The sequence below is a fragment of the Neovison vison genome, chromosome 6, assembly GCF_020171115.1.
Source record: "Neovison vison isolate M4711 chromosome 6, ASM_NN_V1, whole genome shotgun sequence".
Taxonomy (NCBI): domain Eukaryota; kingdom Metazoa; phylum Chordata; class Mammalia; order Carnivora; family Mustelidae; genus Neogale; species Neogale vison.
The window spans coordinates 28851970-28870011 of record NC_058096.1 but is presented as its reverse complement, the minus strand read 5'-3'; the positions used below and the strand labels follow the sequence as shown (position 1 = coordinate 28870011).

Genomic DNA, 18042 nt, shown 5'->3' with positions numbered 1-18042 from the left:
ATAAATAAAAATTAAAGTTAAAAATTAAAAAATTAAAACACTTAAATGTCATCAAAAAGAGGAGAAGCAGAATCCAGATCCTGCAGTTAGAGTCAAAAAGAGAATCCTGACATACTTTTTTGCATACAGAAGAACTGAGCCTGGGTGGCTCAGTTGGTTAAGCATCTGCCTTCGGCTTAGATCATGATCCCAGGGTCCTGGGATCAAGCCCCGCATTGGGCTCCCTGCTCAGCGGAAAAGTTGCTTCTTCCTCTCCCCCTGCCACTCGTCCTGCTTGTGTTCTCTGTCTGTCTGTCTTTGTCAAATAAATAAATTAAAAAAAAAAACTGAAGAAGAATGAGTTCCTATAAATGTTATGAGGGTCCACCTTTAGGTATACCATATCTCTTTAGAAGTGTAGTAACTGTTGGTTTAGAATCACTGGGTGAGGAATTTTTAGGACCCTTCCAGCTCTAAATTATGTGACTTCAATGACTTATAGCTAGGATAGTCAGGAAAGTGTCATGGTTAATATTGCATAATATTGCATGGTTTAAGTCAGAAGGGTGAGTTGCATGAGGCAAAGACTCTACTGTTGGGAATATGTTGTGGAAGGGAGTACACAGATGAATACATGGCTTGCTCAGAAAACGATGAGTAGATTAATTTAGCTAGAGATCATATTTTTATGAGTAGGATGGTGGGGAGGGGTAGGACGGTAAAACAGAAGGGACTGCAACTATTTTTTCAGAAACTTGAAAGATCCATTGTAAAAACGGACTTTAATTCTAGAGGAAATTGGGACTCATTTGAGTCATAGAGCAGATGGATGAACCGGAGAAACTAATGAAAATAGAGAGGATTGGAAATAAGGGGTACCTTAGAACTATTTCAGTAGTTCCGGAAAAAAAGATATGAACCGGGACCATGGCAATGAGTCTAGAAAGGAGCAAATATACAAGAGGGAGAATGGGAAATTGCGAACAAACTTCATCATCAGATGATAAAGTGAGATGTTAGTGAATTGAGGGCAGGGATAATCACAATATTTCCAGTCAAGAGAGGTTTTTGAGGCTGGAGCCTTATCTGGTTCATCTGGGTCTTTTTAGAGTATAATTCAACAAATGAAATCAATGAAATTTCAGGAAGTGAGAAATCACATCGTTGTGCTGTGTGTGTGTGTGTGTGTGTGTGTGTGTGTGTGTGTGTCTGTAGACTAGTTAAAGAAAATATTGTAGAAAAGATATCTCAAAATTGGATGGAGTTTAAAAATAACAATTTTGTGAAAGTGATTATGATTAAAATGTAATTGTAAATGAAAATTGGTTAATTATCATTTAGATTGAAGAGTATTTATAAACTCCCAACTTTTTATATGGTTTTAGATTTTACCATTGGTTTTCTCTTTACCTCACTCTGGCTTCTCTCTTTTATCTTTTTAAATACTTTTTACCAGACAATTCTAGAACATGTTGCATCATCCAGCATAATTGTGCTGTCATATTACAAAATTTTTCCAAATTGTTTCATATAACAAAGAGGCAGTTTAGATTGTATAATTTAGCAATAAGCAGTAACAAAATTCCCCTTCATGGCTTGTGAATTTTACAGAAACATAAAAGTTTGTTTGGCAGTCAAAAATACTGAAAGAGAAATCAGTGCTCTTGATGTTAAAAATGCCATGCAGAACAAAATCCAGTTATATAGTGCTCTTTCGTCTTTTCCTTAATATTTTGAAAACAATTAATTTTTTTTTTAAGATTTTTCTTTACTTGACAGATCAGAAGTAGTCAGAGAGGCAGGCAGAGAGAGAGAGGAGGAAGCAGGCTCCCTGCTGAGCAGACAGCCTGATACCGGGCTTGATCCCAGGACCCTGAGATCATGACCTGAGCCGAAGGCAGCGGCTTAACCCACTGAGCCACCCAGGAGCCCCAAAAACAATTAATTTTTAAGGCAAATTTTCTCTTGTATATTGCAGAAAATATGTGTAATATATAAAATAGGAGAGAGAAAATGGCAACCATTCATAATTCTAGATTGCAAAGATAAGCATTGGTGTATTTTTCTCCTAACATTTATTTTACCTGCATACATATATATTTGTAATACACTGTTTTATAATCTATTATTTACTTCATTTTTAAATTTTTATTATGTTACTCACCATACAGAACGTCATTAGTTTTTGATGTAGTGTTCCAAGATTCATTGTTTACGTATAATACCTAGTGCTTCATAATATATCATGACAAAACATATTGAGAAAATACATTGTTATAGGATTTCTTTATGATTCTTTTTTTGTATTTAATCAATTTGAGGGGGTGCCTGGGTGGCTTAGTCCTGTAAGGGCTTGCCTTTGCTTAGGTCCTGATCCTGCTCCCTGCTCAGCAGGGGATCTGCTTCTCCCTCTGCCCCACCCCCCTGTTTAGGTTCTTTGTGAGTGTATGCTGATGTGCTCTCTCTTTCTCTCTCAAATAAATAAATGAAATCTTAAAAAAAAATCTGTTTGATTTTGTTTTTAAGTACATTTATTCTTATATCTAAGCATAAATTTAAATAAATGCATAGCAGAAACTTTCGTATATATTTTAAACTTTTTTCCTACTATTTTCAGTTTTTCTGCTGTTTCGCTTTCCACCTTGCTATCCCCATCTTCACTCATAATACATATGGTTCACTCAGTACATAACAAAGTGCCTGCCAACCTCTACCTCTTACCCCACCATTTTAGGATAACGTGTCTTGTTTTGATTTTTCTGTGTTTGGGTGCTCGTAAGTATTTCTTTTTCAGGATAATTTTAACATTATAAAATTTACAGTTTTCACCAGGGTAAGAGGAGGTATACTGCTTTTAAATTAGACTACTATTTTCTGACTGCTTTTGGTTTAAAATCTTTCCTTCATTTAGAGAGATTTCTACTTTTTTAAAAAAATATTTAATTTATTTATTTAAGAGAGAGAGAGAGATCACAAGTAGCCAGAGAGAGAGGAGGAAGCAGGCTCCCTGCTGAGATGCTGGGCTTGATCCCTGGACCCTGAGATCATGACCTGAGCCCAAGGCAGCCCAAGGCAGTAACCCACTGAGCCACCCAGGTGTCTGAGATTTCTATTTTTTTTTTAATTATTTCCTCTTATTCTTTGCATGTAAATTGTATTATGTGTTGTGTTTTATGTGTGTAATATATGTGTGTATTTTATGTGTTATCTGTATATGTAATATACATATATAATAAACAATAATACATATATAATAAACACATTAACATATGTATCTGTTGCACTCTGTTTTAAGCACTGTTATATGCATAGAAATAGATACAATCAGTTGTAGATACAGAGGTTGCTGTAGATATAATGATTGTGTGTGTGTTCTTGGTTTAAGGAAACTTAAACTCAACAGTGAGTGACTTACTCATAGTCAAAGAGATGTGAAACAGAGTAACTGGCCCTGGAACCTAGGCATTCTCTAGAAGTTGTGTTATTCATTACTCTGAATTTATAAAGAAATATAAATATATTAATATTTGTATTAATATAATATGTTTATGTACCGTATACATAAATGTGTATATATTTATATCTTGTGTGCCTGTGATTTTGAAATTTCTCTATGCTGAAGTGTTTTTAAAAAATCATTTCATTTTTAAAAACATGTTTTCTCTAATTTCTGGGGAAAGTTTAAGAATTCCATTTGTTGTAATATCCATTTGGGTTTTTGTTGCCTCCATTACATTTTTTTAAATTTGACATTTATGCTTTCAATTTGAAGTAATTTTTCTGTTCTTACTCATTTTTAATGGATATCATGTTCTTCCATTATAAAGATTACAAAGAGATAGCCATATATTTATGTTTCTTGTGGTATGTTTTTTTCAATAGTAGGTCATTCATTTGATTCCTTGTCTAATTTAACTACTTTGAACTCTTCAATCTGCTAGTATTTTTATAAATACTAAATACTATTTATCTTTTCCTTCTAGAAGGATGAGAGAAGTATATTTATTTATAACTTTAAGTTGCTGGTGGATTTTATTAGAGAATAGTGAACATCTTTGGAGAAATGTTGGAGACTTAATGAAATGAGAGTTCCAGTGCTTGGATTTTCGTTGTTTCACTTGGCTGCATTAGGTGGTCAGTAACTAATCAGGAGTAAAGAGCCTACCTTTGGAGGAGACATGGCTAAAGCTTGACTGTCATAGGGACTAGTATTTTTCCTTTTTCCTCACTTGTGTCTGTAGTGGTCATTCTCTTGTATCATCAGCACAACTCTCCCCTCTTACTAATCAGTAACAGAAATGTTTCCAATTCACTGTGTAGAAATGTAAATAAGGATTGGACTCTAAAGTAGCCTGTAGAGCTTGGGGGATCCTTGTGCCTTGTGAACGTCTCAGGACTGAGCAGTCCCTCCAGTGGGCCCTGTGGCCTCCCCCTTTTGCATGAAGCCCTCCGCTTTGAGTTCAGGAATGTCAGAAGAGGTCCCCTGAAGGCCCTGACTACTTATTTTCCACATGGGCCTTTTTTGGGGAGGCTTTGTCTTATTCATTTATTGAAAAAACAGACTTTGAGTGCCTCCTGTATCTCATTTACTCTTGTTAGTTCCACCTGTCTGTTCTGTCTCTTTAAATCAGTATAGTGGAAATTCCTTAAAATTCTTGGCATATGAATGGACTTTTTTGCCTGGCTTCCAGTACACATACCAATTCTCGACCACTTTGACAATTTACTTATGCATTTCACTGGGGATTTTAAATGGGTGGAAATTTTAATAAATGAATTTCTAAGATCAACCTTAGTAAAGGTTACCAATAATTAAGCTTTGGAATATTGAATTCAATATACAAATATTAAAATAATGTGCACAGAAAGTGAGAATTGGGCTCTGGAAGAAAAGATGTATTTCCATCTGCTCCAAGAAGCCTTTCCAGTATTTTTCTCTCTCCAAATTCCCATGGCCCTTCTTAACTATTTTTATGCTTACGACCATCCTGTGTAGGAGGTATATGTGGGTGGTGGGGAGTGGACTCCACAACCAAATTATAATCTTGTTGAGAACTAGGACAGTGTCATCTTTAAACTTTCTAGTTTCAAGCATCTACTTTTCATCAGCATTCATTTGGTAATTATTGAATCATTTATGTACTTTGTACTGATAAAATTTAGATGGTTTAGCATCATAGGGGTGGCACCAAATGGAGGGGATCCTCAATGCCAGAAATCTAGAATAGATTTGTTTTGTTTTAGTGAGTCCTATGTTTAATATGGGGCTTGAATTCATGAGCTGGAGATCAGGAGTTGTGTGCTTTTCTGACTAAGCTGGCTAGGCACCCCTAGGCTAGATTGCAATTTTGTAATTGACAAGTTGTGGAGGGGTTTTGGTGAATAAATGTATTTGCTTGGGAATCCAAATGTTACTCTCTACAAATATGCAGTGAAGTTTAGAACTATGTGTTTTGATCAGTAACTGTATCTTCTTCATCTAAAAACATTTTTAAAAGTTTCAGTGTTTCATAATCCTAACACATAAATAATGTTGTAGATTTTCCTAAATGTATTGAAAATTGACATTAAAAGTTACCATCATTTGGTGATAAAGATGTCTCATCATCTACAGAAATCTTTAAATATTTTGCCTCTCTTTTCTCAGGCACTCCTTCTATCTAATGTTTCTCGAAAGAGGTTTTCAACTGGGGAAATTACTAACTTGATGTCAGCAGATGCCCAGCAGCTCATGGACTTGACAGCAAACCTCAGTCTCCTCTGGTCAGCCCCTTTTCAGATCCTGATGGCCATATCACTTCTTTGGCAAGAGCTGGGTCCAGCTGTGTTAGCAGGGGTGGCAGTCCTTGTGTTTGTGATACCAGTAAATGCTTTCGTTGCAACTAGAGTGAAAAAGCTAAAGGTAAGAAAAAGATGGCCTCCTTTGACATATGTCAAACAGAAGCTGAATTTTCTGACTAGAGTTGACAGTAACCATAGTTAATTCTGTACATGTGGAAATAATCCAGATTTATCATTCATTCATTCATTCAGCCAGTATTGATTGGATATCTGTTTTGTGCAAAGTCCAGCAGTGAGTCGAGCTGATCAGTTCCTGCTTTCATTAGAGGAGACAGGCATTAAGAAATAAAGAAAGAAGATAATGCCTGGTGTTAATTTGTATACAAAGAAACAGAACTTAGACTAGGGCGATAGAGTAACAAAAAGCACCATTTCACATACAGAGGCCGTAAAGTCCTCAGGAAGGAAGCGATATATCAGCAGGGTAAGGGAGGAATCCATGTGGGTATCTGAGAAAAAGATTTACTAAGCAGAAGAAATGGTGTATACACAGCCTGGCAGTGAGCGAATGCTCATTGTGTCTAAAGAGTGGGCTACAGTGATCCAGGAGTGACCTCGTACAGCAAGGAGATAGTAAGTGCTTAACTGAATCCATTTGAATATTCATCCTTTACATTCAGTCGTTCATCTTACATTTTTTGACACCTTCCATGTGCCAGACAGTGTGCACAGTGCTGTACTGGAGGAGTGGAGAAACAGGACACAGTTGCCTGCCCTGGAGAGCCACACACGCCATCAGGAGAGAGACAAATGGTTTCATGTGTTAAAGTAATGACACAGGTGTAGCTGTATTGCTTACGGCACTTATTATTTTAAGTGGATCAAAGATGAATAATATCTATATATGGACATGGAAATATGTCAATCAGATATTAGGGGAAAAAAGAAAGAAACACATGTGTGTATGTATATGTGTATATTATGCACATAGGTATATAACTATCCTTAATCCAGTTTTTAAAATGTGAATATGCCAATGCATGTGGGTATGATAGAGATGCATAAATGAATTTGTATATGCATAGAAAGAATCTAGAGATACAGCAGTCTTTGAAGAATAGCTACCTATAGGGGTGCTTGGGTGGCTCAGTTGGTTAGGTCGCCAGCTCTTGATCTCAGGGTCATTGATTCAGCATGGAACCTACATTTAAATAAATAAATAAATAAATAAATGTTACCTAGAAAATAGAATTAGATGGAAGGAGGGGAGATTTTTCACTTACTACCTTAATACATTGAGGTGTTGAGGATTTACACCTTCTTTTATATTTTTCTGAATTTTTAAAATTCAGATTAATTACCAAATAATTATCAAAAAGATGACTAGTCTTTAAAGATGAGAACCAGAAAATACCATGTAACTATGAAGTAATTGTGAACCATTGACACACTAGTGTTTAGAATAACAAGCTTGTTTATAATTTTAATAAATACTTTTAAGCTAGCTTTAAAAATTTTTATATTTTAAATAATTTAAATTCAGATATTTAGGACTAGAAATAGATTTGGGAGACCTTAATGTAGAGGCCTAAAACTTTCAAAGAGTGCAATATTATGTACAAATATGATAAGCAGAAAATAGGCCTTTAATCGTGCAAACAGTATTACGGATATTAACGTTTAAATGTGTACTTTGTTAGATATACAAATATACAAATACAATATACAAATATTGTACTTATGATTATTTATATCATAATCGTGACAGTATTATTAGAAGAAACACTTAAGAAGCAATATCCAAGCAATAAGGATAAAATAATATAAATGTTAAATATTTGAATAAATATACAGTAATTACATAGGCTTTGCCAAAAAAGAGCCAGTATTTGAAAATACACATTTTTTTAAAAGACATTTTTTTATTGTGAGAGAGAGAGAGAAAAAGGGCGCAGTCAGTGGGAGAAGCAGGCTCCCTGCTGAGCAAGGAGCCCAATGCAGGACTTGATTCCAGGACCCTGGGATCATGACCTGAGCCAAAGGCAGATGTTTAACTGACTGAGCCACCCAGGAGTCTGAAAATACACATTTTAATCACAAGTATTAATACACAAGATAGTGTATGTACAATATACAGACCTTTATTTTTATTCCTGTGATACTTCTGTTATGATATATATGTATTATATATGTAAACAATTGATAGAGTTTGGGGAATTTTATCCCATTTTAATAGAAGATGGATATTATTTTATTATTCAATTTTAAACAAATTACATCTAAATTAATACTGTATTTTGTGAAATGTTCACCTTGCTTATATCTACTGCTGACTACTTTTAGGTTTTAAAATATCTATTTTAAAATATCTATTTATAGCTAATTTTTAACATTATCAGTAGAATAATATATGAATATTTTAGGATGATTTTCAACTAAATATTATATAAAATGGAAAAAATAGACTATTTTTTAAATAGCTGTGGCCATGTAAGTTAAATTATTAGCAGCCTTCTCAAATATGCTATCATTTTATTCCCTTAAATAGAAAAGCCAAACGAAGAACAAAGATAAACAGATAAAACTACTCAATGAAATCTTACATGGAATTAAGGTAATATACAAGGAATATGACTTTAATTTCACTATTTAGAATATAGCAATGTTATTCAATAAATGAATTTTTTTATCCTTCTTAATATCAAAGTAATTATATAATTATATATAAAATTATTGGCAGAGTATTTCAGATTTCAGATGTATAGGAATTCTTATTGTTATAATAGTATTTAAATAAAACCAAATAAAATTCAGGTGTTTTCTTTTTGTTTCTCTCCCAAAAAGTGAACACAAATACCCCAAGAGACACAAAAAATGGCTTATTTGAAGGGATTGGGTAGAAGAGATGGAATGAAGCAGGCGAGAGTGGCAATAATGTCATCCTCAGTGTGAAGGCAGGTTTATATGCAGGAAATGATGACACGTCATTCAGGTTCTTTTATGTGGAATAGAAATGATCATACAAATGTTATTCTGCAAAAGGTACATTATAAGGAAGTTACTTGTTCCATAAGGAAGTGACGCCCCATGCCATTAATATTTTCTCTCTGATAAAACAGTGAAACCAAACTCATGAACTTTTCAGATGGATAGACAGACAGAATTTCAATCCTGTTGCATCTGGATTATGCCTTAACAGTTTTTTTAAAGGGCAAAATTTACAAAGCCCACATAGAATTTCCTTCTGGAACTGATAGTTTCATAGGAAATTTTCCTCCGTCTGGTGCATCTACCATTGTAAACATAGGATATGCCCATGATATGTACACATTGATTCACTTTAGGAATTAATAAAAATTATGCTGTATTGTGCCATGTAGAACTTTTACAACATTGAAAATTACTAAAGTGAAAGATATTGTTAGATAAAAGATACCCTGAAGAGAGACTAATATTCATTTATTTATCTGAAATTAAGAATAGCCTTAAGTAGCTCTGAAATTTAACTCAGATTAAATTATTGAATAACTGAGATTATGTGATTAAGGTCAGACATTCCCAAAGTAATGTGATCCAAATGAATCTTGGACCTCTCAGTGGATTAACTGATAACCCCTGTATTCATAAAAAGTACAGCAGTGTATGTGTATAGGTTTTAAATACTGATATTCTTAAAAGGAAATTTATATTATTAGTAAGACTAGGACAGTGTAGATAAAATAAAGAACATCTCCTGAAGATTTGAGCAAAGTCTAAAATTTGAAATCACAATCCCAGTAATGACTAACGAGAATACTGGTAGAGGACCAAGTATAGGCAAGTTGAAAGTATAGCATAGTTTAAAGGTGTGGGCGGTCAGTATCCCTGGGGTAAGGATAACAGATGCCATGGCCTCTCTCTAATAATGATGGTAGCTACCATTTAGTGAACAATTTCTATGGATCATACACTCTACTTATATCTGTTTCCTCATATAATTCTTATAAGCCCCAAGAAAATAATTTCTCATTCTCATTTTTTATACAAGGAAACCAAGTCTCTGTGCAATTAAGTGTCATGTCTAAGTTCACAGTGCCAGTGAGAGATTTTTAGGGTTCTCCAGAGAAACAGAAAATAAATTATTTATATTCCAATTCTCAATCTCAAAACACCAGTCATCTTTCTGAAAAATGGCTTCAAGTCCCATGCCATCAGTTTCCAAGAAACTGGGAGTCCAGGGAGAAGAACGTAGCTATTAAGAAATGAGGAGTGGATTGAAGTGAGAGTTGGACCAGCAGGAAAAGTACCAAGATTAAGCTAAACAGAATGTGCTGTGGAGCTTATGCCAAGAGCTGGGATGTTGCCAAAGTCTGACTCAAGAATAAGCTATTGGTGGGTAAGAAGGACCTAAGGCTAGAGAGAGATGGTGATTTTCTTCTTTCAGCCACTACCTCCCAAAAAAATCACAATTCAAGAAAATATTTTGACTCAGCTAAAAATAGGGGCATTTTACTTTATGAGTTTACCAGCTTTTTTTTTTTTAACTTTTACAATTGCGTATGTGGGGGGAGTAGGCTGTGTATATTTGCATGTATGCATGTTTTTATTTCTTCTATGATACTGATTATCAAATATCATTGTCTGTTACCTTTACAGATTCTCAAGCTTTATGCATGGGAATCTTCCTATCAAAAGAAGATTATTGAAATTCGAGAACAGGAATTGGAAGTACAAAAATCAGCTGGGTATCTTGCTGTATTTTCTATGCTGACATTGACTTGCATTCCATTCTTGGTGAGTGTATATAATATTTCCCATTTTGATTTTCAAATTCGATTTGTAGATTCACCTCCAAGTTACCTGGAATTAAGGTGTCCAAATTGAAATCTTCTATATTTGAAATAAAATTTTCAAGAAATGCAGTCATTGATTTATGTAGATTAGGGAATGGAAGTTTTAAAGAAGGGGAAAATATGTGCTTTCTCATTGGTCTGTATTTTTTTCAAATAATAAAATTTTACTTCTTTGTAAATGTCTCACAGCTCAAACATATGCTATTCTATTCTTTTTTTTTTTTTTTAAGATTTTGTTTATTTATTTGACAGAGAAAGAGATCACAAGTAGGCAGAGAGGCAGGCAGAGAGAGAGGAGGAAGCAGGCTCCCAGCTGAGCAGAGAGCCCGATGCAGGGCTCAATCCCAGGACCCTGAGATCATGACCTGAGCCGAAGGCAGAGACTTCACCCACTGAGCCACCTGCGCGCCCCTATGCTATTCTACTCTTAAACCATATAACCTGCATTCCAGAGTTTCATTTCAGCTCTAGAATATCTTGATTTGTGTGATTAATCCCTTTTAAGCAAAACCCAACACACACTATATGGAGTTGGGAAGAAAATAAACATTTATTGAATGTTACTCCTGCATGTCAGATAAGTTATAGAGATTTCCTTATTTCATTCTTGCAATAATAAGGCCTCACTTTTCTCATTTCACAAAAGGAACTGGAAGTCCATGCTAGTTTGGGATACATTCTCAAAGTTATAGAATTAGTATTTGGGGCAAATTGATACGAATGGAGGCCATTCTCTATCATACCATGTACACATTAGGAGTCCCATGATACATAAACTAGGGTATAAATTGCCTTGAGGTATAAAGCAATGAGTAAAAGCCAAAGGGTAACGAAACCACATAGAACTGAAGCATCAGATTTAATTAAAGTTACCATTCCCGATGGTCAGAGAGTCAGGAGAAATTCTATATGTCTCTTTCATTGGTAAGTTAAAATATTGTTATTTTTTATTTAAAAATATATGTTGGTATTATGAAAATAAAAGCAATATTTACATTTGGAATTCTTTGGTAAAAATGTCCAAGAAGATTTTGCTTAAGATAAGTCTTAGGTACGTGATAGTCAGTACCTTCTCATGTATATATGCACTTTTCTGCCTTTTCTAAATGAAACTTAACAAGAGTAAATATAAATGGTATGGGCCATAAGTTATTCATACTTTCTTAAGTTAATTTTATGACTCACAGAAAGTATAGCCACTACATATGAATCAGAATATACATATACCACTGGAAAGTAAATTTACGTAATACTCCATCTAGAAAAAAAAGGTCAATTCATATACATTTTATTTTATTTTTAAATTTATTTCTCAGAGAGAGAGAGCAAGCAAGGTAAGTAAAATGCAGAGGGAGAAGCAGACCCTTCATTGAGCAAGGAGCCTGAGGCAGGACTTGATCCCAGAACCCTAGAATCATGACTTGAGCTGAAGGCAGATGTCTAACCAACTGAGCCACCCAGACTTCCAGTAGTATACAACTTAAATGGGAGGGATGACTCTAGTTAAGAACATAGTGTCTTACAGAAGGGAGCTGGACTGCATGGTCCCAAGGATGCCATGGTCTAAGATATATAATTATATGATCTGTGTATCTTAGTGTGCTGAATGTTTATTTTATATTCTTCAGCAATCACACTAGATGACACTGAATTTTTTTTAAACAACAATAAAACAGGTTTTAAGTTTTTTCCCCTATTTTTGGAACCTTAACTCATCCTGTTCTTAGCATTGAGTAATTGAAGGAAGGAACATGTCTCTATTTTTCAGGTGTCCCTGGCAACATTTGGCATCTATTTCTTATTGGATGAAGGAAATATTTTAACAGCCACCAAAGTGTTTACATCTATGTCTTTGTTTAATATTTTGAGGCTTCCTTTGTTTGATTTACCAGTGGTGATATCAGCTGTAGTCCAGGTACATCCAAAATATGTTTAAACTAAGAATCATTCATCTACTGGAGTCTATGGTTTTACTCATTTTCTCTCTTTCTTTTTTTCATTATTTATTATGCTCTTTGTGGTAGTTTCATGCTGCTTTCAAAATTAATCTCCCTGCATTAAGGAGTAATAGAGAACTTTAAAGAATGGAAGGAGACATGTCTTCTTTGCCTATGCTTTTTTTCTATCAAAATGACTTTTAAGTATTTCAATATAGGATATCGTTTTCTTTGCGAAGTGTTCATTTCTGTTATTTAGCTTTTTAAAACTGGTGTCAGATGCTGTGCCAGCAGAAGGCTCATTGTCTGTTTTCAGTTGAAGAATTTTTAGTGAGGTGCTTTGCATGGAACTGGATATGAATGTTTTCCCAAGGTTCAGCAGCATTTCCTCTGCACTGAATGAATAAAGCAGGGAGACCCGTGCGAGTCTGCCAAACAGCCTTGTATGAGGTATTTGGTTCAGCCTACCTTCACTGTAATCTCCAGTCTCTGGAGACGCTTTGAATACTATAATGAGGAGAAAGCTGCTAAAACCACAGGGAATATGAAGAAGTGAGTTCCTTGAATCCTCTGTCCTGCTATTTCCTGTTAAAATTTTTTGAATGTCTGGTTTGGATTGCCTAGTGTCCCCCACTGATCCTTTTTCTCAAGTCTGAGTTCATAAACAAAGTGAAGCTGGGCTTATTAGAACCAGCTCTTTGATTAAGGACTTTGCCTTTAAAACTTTCATGTTATTTGAATAAATAGTCACTTATAGTTACTTCATGGTAACTATAATAATAATGATATTAAATTGTATTAATTATATTGAAATTATACTAGTAATAATAGTATATTATTTGAATAAAGAATTAATTAGGTAGGGAATACCAAGTAATCCACCTTTGTTACAGGATACCTTTTTTGTTGTCCTTTTACTAGTAATGGCCAACAGAGGGCATAGAAGTACTGTTGATGTGATGCTTGTAACAACACTTGCCTCGTAGCATTCTGCTTGTAAGAAAGATGCCATTCTTAGAGTAAGTTTTGTTTTGCTTTTGAAATTAGAATCTAGCTAACGGTCTGGTATCTCAAAGTGTTCTCCAACTCCTAATGGTACACTTCTGCCTTCACTAAATAAATACGGAGAGCAATTATCAAAAGAAAGAGAAGGAAAGAAAAGAAAGAAAATGAGTCCTGCATACTAATATGATGCACTTGGCCCAACAAACCATGGCCCAGTTACATCTTATCCACTAACAATAGATGTCTTCTAGCATTGAGTGAGTAAAAATGCACTAGAGATTTCTTGTAAGTCAGTTTCAGGAAAACAAAATTGATCTTATTTATCCTAATTGTAGCTAAGTACTTTTGTAGCTATTTTACTGAAACTTGGTGTTATTATTGCCAAAGCTGTTGTTTAATATTCAGAAGCTGAATTCATTCAACAATTCTGATGTTGTTTTTTAAAAAAACTAATCTTTCTATAATTATTAATTAGTTATTGTGTCTTTACTAGAGTGTTAAGGAGGAATTTTTGTTTCTTTTTTCTCATACCTTCCTGCATAAATGACATCTGTTTTGATCTTTGATTCTTGAAGCCATTCTTTTCTTTCAGGAATGAAATTATTTATAAACATTAGAACAATTCAAGCTATGCTTGCTGAATATTTATATCACTGTCTTCAATTTGCATTGCAGATTTTTAATCATGCTGCGAGTCTTTCTAATTGAAGTTCTACTTGGCCCCCAAATAAATTCCATCTGTGTTTATTTTGATAGACAAGAGTATCATTGGATCGTTTAGAAGACTTTCTCAACACTGAAGAGCTTCATCCTCAAAATATTGAAACAAACTATATAGGAGGTCAGCATTTCCTCTGCATTCAATATTTATTTGACTTCCAGGTTGAAAATCATTGACTCTACAATGCACCATTGTATTTATTGTTCTTCTCAGATCATGCCATTGGTTTTACAAATGCTTCCTTCTCCTGGGATAAAACAGGGGTTCCAGTACTAAAAAAGTAAGTCATAGTTTGGGAAAAATTAAAAACAAATTTTTTTAGCATTTAATTCTATAGTGTTCCATATTTTTATTAGCATTTTTAAAGGAGAAGATGGTGATATTAAATTGAAATTTACAAGGTTGTTATTTTTTTTTTAAAACCTCTCAAGATACCTTCTATCTTTATGGATTTTTTTTTCTTTAACTCTCTGGTTTTCTATTCATTTCCTCAGTTTCCACTGCAGCATTTGTTGTTTGTATTTTGGAAGGTTGGGTATTCCTAGAATAATGTAGTATCATTTGAATAGCAGCAATCTCAAGAATGATCCTCAGTGCTCTGACTTATCTGGGAAAAACCATTAAAAATGTAACAGGAACTTCCTGCATCATCTCTGTCCTTTTCTTGTCATGCAGCTTGAACATAAAGATTCCAGAAGGAGCTTTAGTGGCTGTTGTAGGGCCAGTGGGATCTGGAAAATCATCTGTGCTTTCTGCCATTCTGGGGGAAATGGAGAAACTTACAGGAGTTGTTCAAAGAAAGGTAAAGCCAACAGTGCTTTCATTCCACATCTCCTAGTGTAATAGGCTATGGCCAGCACGTGGTTAGCGTCAATAAGAATTTATCAAATCAAATTGAAGATGCAAGTATTTAATGGGCATTTCTAGTTTGTAGCAAACATTTCAATTTCCACAAAAAATTGATTAGCTGTGGATGGATTAGTAACAGCATTCTGTTCTCCAAATACTTTAGTGAATCATGTTTGAATGCTTATGGTAATTGTTTGATGATATTAACTGAATTGCAGCCAATTATAGAGAAACTAATATGATTTATATTTTAATTTGATTTGGTTTCTAATTATCATTCATTGCAAAGTTGTCTAAGTAATTACAGCCACATTTCTAAGAAGACTTATAGTTGCTCAGGGGTAGGATCTTTGACCCAGAAAAAATATCAGAAAACCAGTAATATTATTTTTAAATACTTCTAAATTTCAGCCCTTAGACTATAGAGAGGACTACTCCAAGCCTTTTGTTCTGTTCTTAAAAGTGAATAGAAATAAGAATTCTACAAGTTCTTTTTTTTTTTTTTTTAAGATTTTATTTATTTATTTGACAGAGAGAAATCACAATTAGATGGAGAGGCAGGCAGAGAGAGAGAGAGGGAAGCAGGCCCCCTGCTGAGCAGGAAGCCCGATGCGGGACTTGATCCCAGGACCCTGAGATCATGACCTGAGCCGAAGGCAGCGGCTTAACCCACTGAGCCACCCAGGCGCCCCGAATTCTACAAGTTCTTAATCAGCTGTTGTTTTTTTGAAACACTAGACTATCTAATGAGTTTTTCCTTAGATTTAACTAGCTCTTAGGTAAACTACTCACCTAATCCCACCTCATTTCTGACAATATGGTGGAATCCTATGGATGTTAGTTAGATCAGTTTCTTCACAGTTTTTATCTCTAGGAAGAATCAACTCCAACTCTATCATTTTTTCTTCATAATATGTATTTCCTCTTATCCTTATATCTTTCCTGATTCCAATCCTCTAATGATTAGTCCTTTTTTCTTTTCTCTTTTAGCATTACTGTTACTTATTTTAGAATCAACTATGGTATCTGGGACTTCTTCTGATAAGATTATAGGTAATGAATAACATGACTTTTTAACCTTAAGTGTACTGTCTTTGTACCCCTCTATTCTTCATAATGATTGTAGTCAGTCATTTGTCTATAGTTGAAGATGACTGTAACTTCTCTTAGACCAGTGAGTATCCTTTAAAAATATGATTGATATTGACTTTATTTTTATTTATTGAGTGCCTTCAGCTATTTTTACCGAGCAATTATTGCACACATACTAGGTGGCTGACCTTAGTACCAGGGAAACAGGCATGAATATGATATACCCCGTCTTTTTACAGTTTATAATCTAGTGAGGGGAATACTAAAATCAATTATGATAAACGTTTAAATCAGATATAAAAAAATGAATCAAAGTATTAAAAAAAAGCAACAAACTGAAGAGTTAGAAAAATTATTAGAGAGATGGTAGCCTTTCACTTGATCTTGAAAAATAATTAGGAATTGATCAAGATAAAAACAATATCAATTCTGGATTTCATCTAATGCATTAATGTCCAAAAACCTAGCCTGGCTCTTGGCACAGAGTCAGCTAGCTCCCTGTGAATTTTTATGGTTATTGTTATCTTTATTATGATTGTTAAAGCTCTCATGGTAAGAGTTAAAGATTATTTCTGATACCTTTGAGGGTTTGAAATTAAGAAACTGTTCATAGTGATGCAAAAAATCCTAACAATGCAGTTACTAGTCACAAGACCGAGAGGACACCCTTTGGAAGAGAGAGGATATGATCTGTCAGTGTAATGGACAGTTTCATCCTTCAGGAAGTTCTTTGGTCTGGAGCAATGGCAGGATATGAGGTGTCACACTCTGAATTATTTCCCCCCAATTTTTTTTTTTTTTTAAGAGAAGGAGAGAAGGACAGGGGAGAGGCAGAATGAGAGGAAGAGAGAGAATCTTGAGAATCTTAAGCAGATTCCTTGCCCAGTGTAGAGACCATCTTAAGGCTCAGTCTCATAACCAGGAGATCATGACCCAAGCCGAAACCCCGAGTCAGATGCTTAACCAATTGGGCCACCCAGGCACCCCTCAAAACATTTTTAATCCTTAATTTATAACTGTCATTCTTATCCTCCCTAATTTAATAATAACAACAACAACAACAACAAAATTAAAACTTAGTATTTACAAGGTGCTTTCGTGTTTTATCTTTCTGTTCTTCAGGGTTTCATGTGAGCATTTTTTTGAGGCATATCATATCACAACATTCAGCCTTCAGTCTCCTCGTTCTCAGTATCAAAGGTTCACACCAGGCACCATTCATGCAGTTTTCAGTATTCAGTCCATCAGGAACATTAGAGATTGGAAGACATTTTTGAATTAGCAAAACTTCTATTATGGTTTCATTATCAAGAATAAAATGAAACAAAAACACATTTAACACATTGTCATTTGTATATGAAATTGAAGTAATAATTACTCTAAAAATTAAAGGAAAAATTTGTACCTCTGTGACAATGGATCAACTCTTCTTCAGCTCCATTCATACCAACACATCAAGTCTGTACTTCTCAATGTAGTATTTAGTTTCTGTTTTATATTTTGCACCATTTTTCCTGTTCTCCAGTCTTTTTTCTGTTGTTCTTCCTCTGTTCCCCTTATCTTGCTAAATATGTAAGTGTTCAAAATCTCTATCACTTGAGAATTGATTTAATACTATTTTAATAAAAGGTTATTCACTAGGCAAGGCAATTCAAGAGCAATTACTTTTGTGTTCAAAATCAAGTCAGGTCAGAATTATATTGTTTGGGATCAAAAGCTACTCCATGTCTTATGTGCACAACAAAGAAGAATTAAAAGTTAATCTTTAAAAAAGAATTAAAAGTTGATCTTTAAAGTACCTGAAGAAATCAAAAGGCTAATAGTTACATACATATCCATAGGGTCA

At 34.4% G+C, this 18042-nt stretch overlaps 1 protein-coding gene across 5 annotated transcripts in view; it reads left to right on the top strand.

Moving 5' to 3' along the window:
* LOC122908379 (ATP-binding cassette sub-family C member 2-like) overlaps positions 1–18042 on the top strand; it is a 91093-nt gene that overhangs the window by 24930 nt on the left and 48121 nt on the right. For 4 of the 5 annotated variants that reach the window (XM_044251116.1, XM_044251114.1, XM_044251112.1 and 1 more), the window contains 7 exons: positions 5627–5881; positions 8309–8374; positions 10396–10533; positions 12361–12507; positions 14291–14375; positions 14469–14535; positions 14931–15057. In XM_044251116.1, coding sequence (XP_044107051.1) covers positions 5627–5881; positions 8309–8374; positions 10396–10533; positions 12361–12507; positions 14291–14375; positions 14469–14535; positions 14931–15057 — 885 coding nt within the window. The remainder of the gene's footprint in view (positions 1–5626; positions 5882–8308; positions 8375–10395; positions 10534–12360; positions 12508–14290; positions 14376–14468; positions 14536–14930; positions 15058–18042) is intronic. The other variant, XM_044251113.1, reaches the window with a different exon arrangement.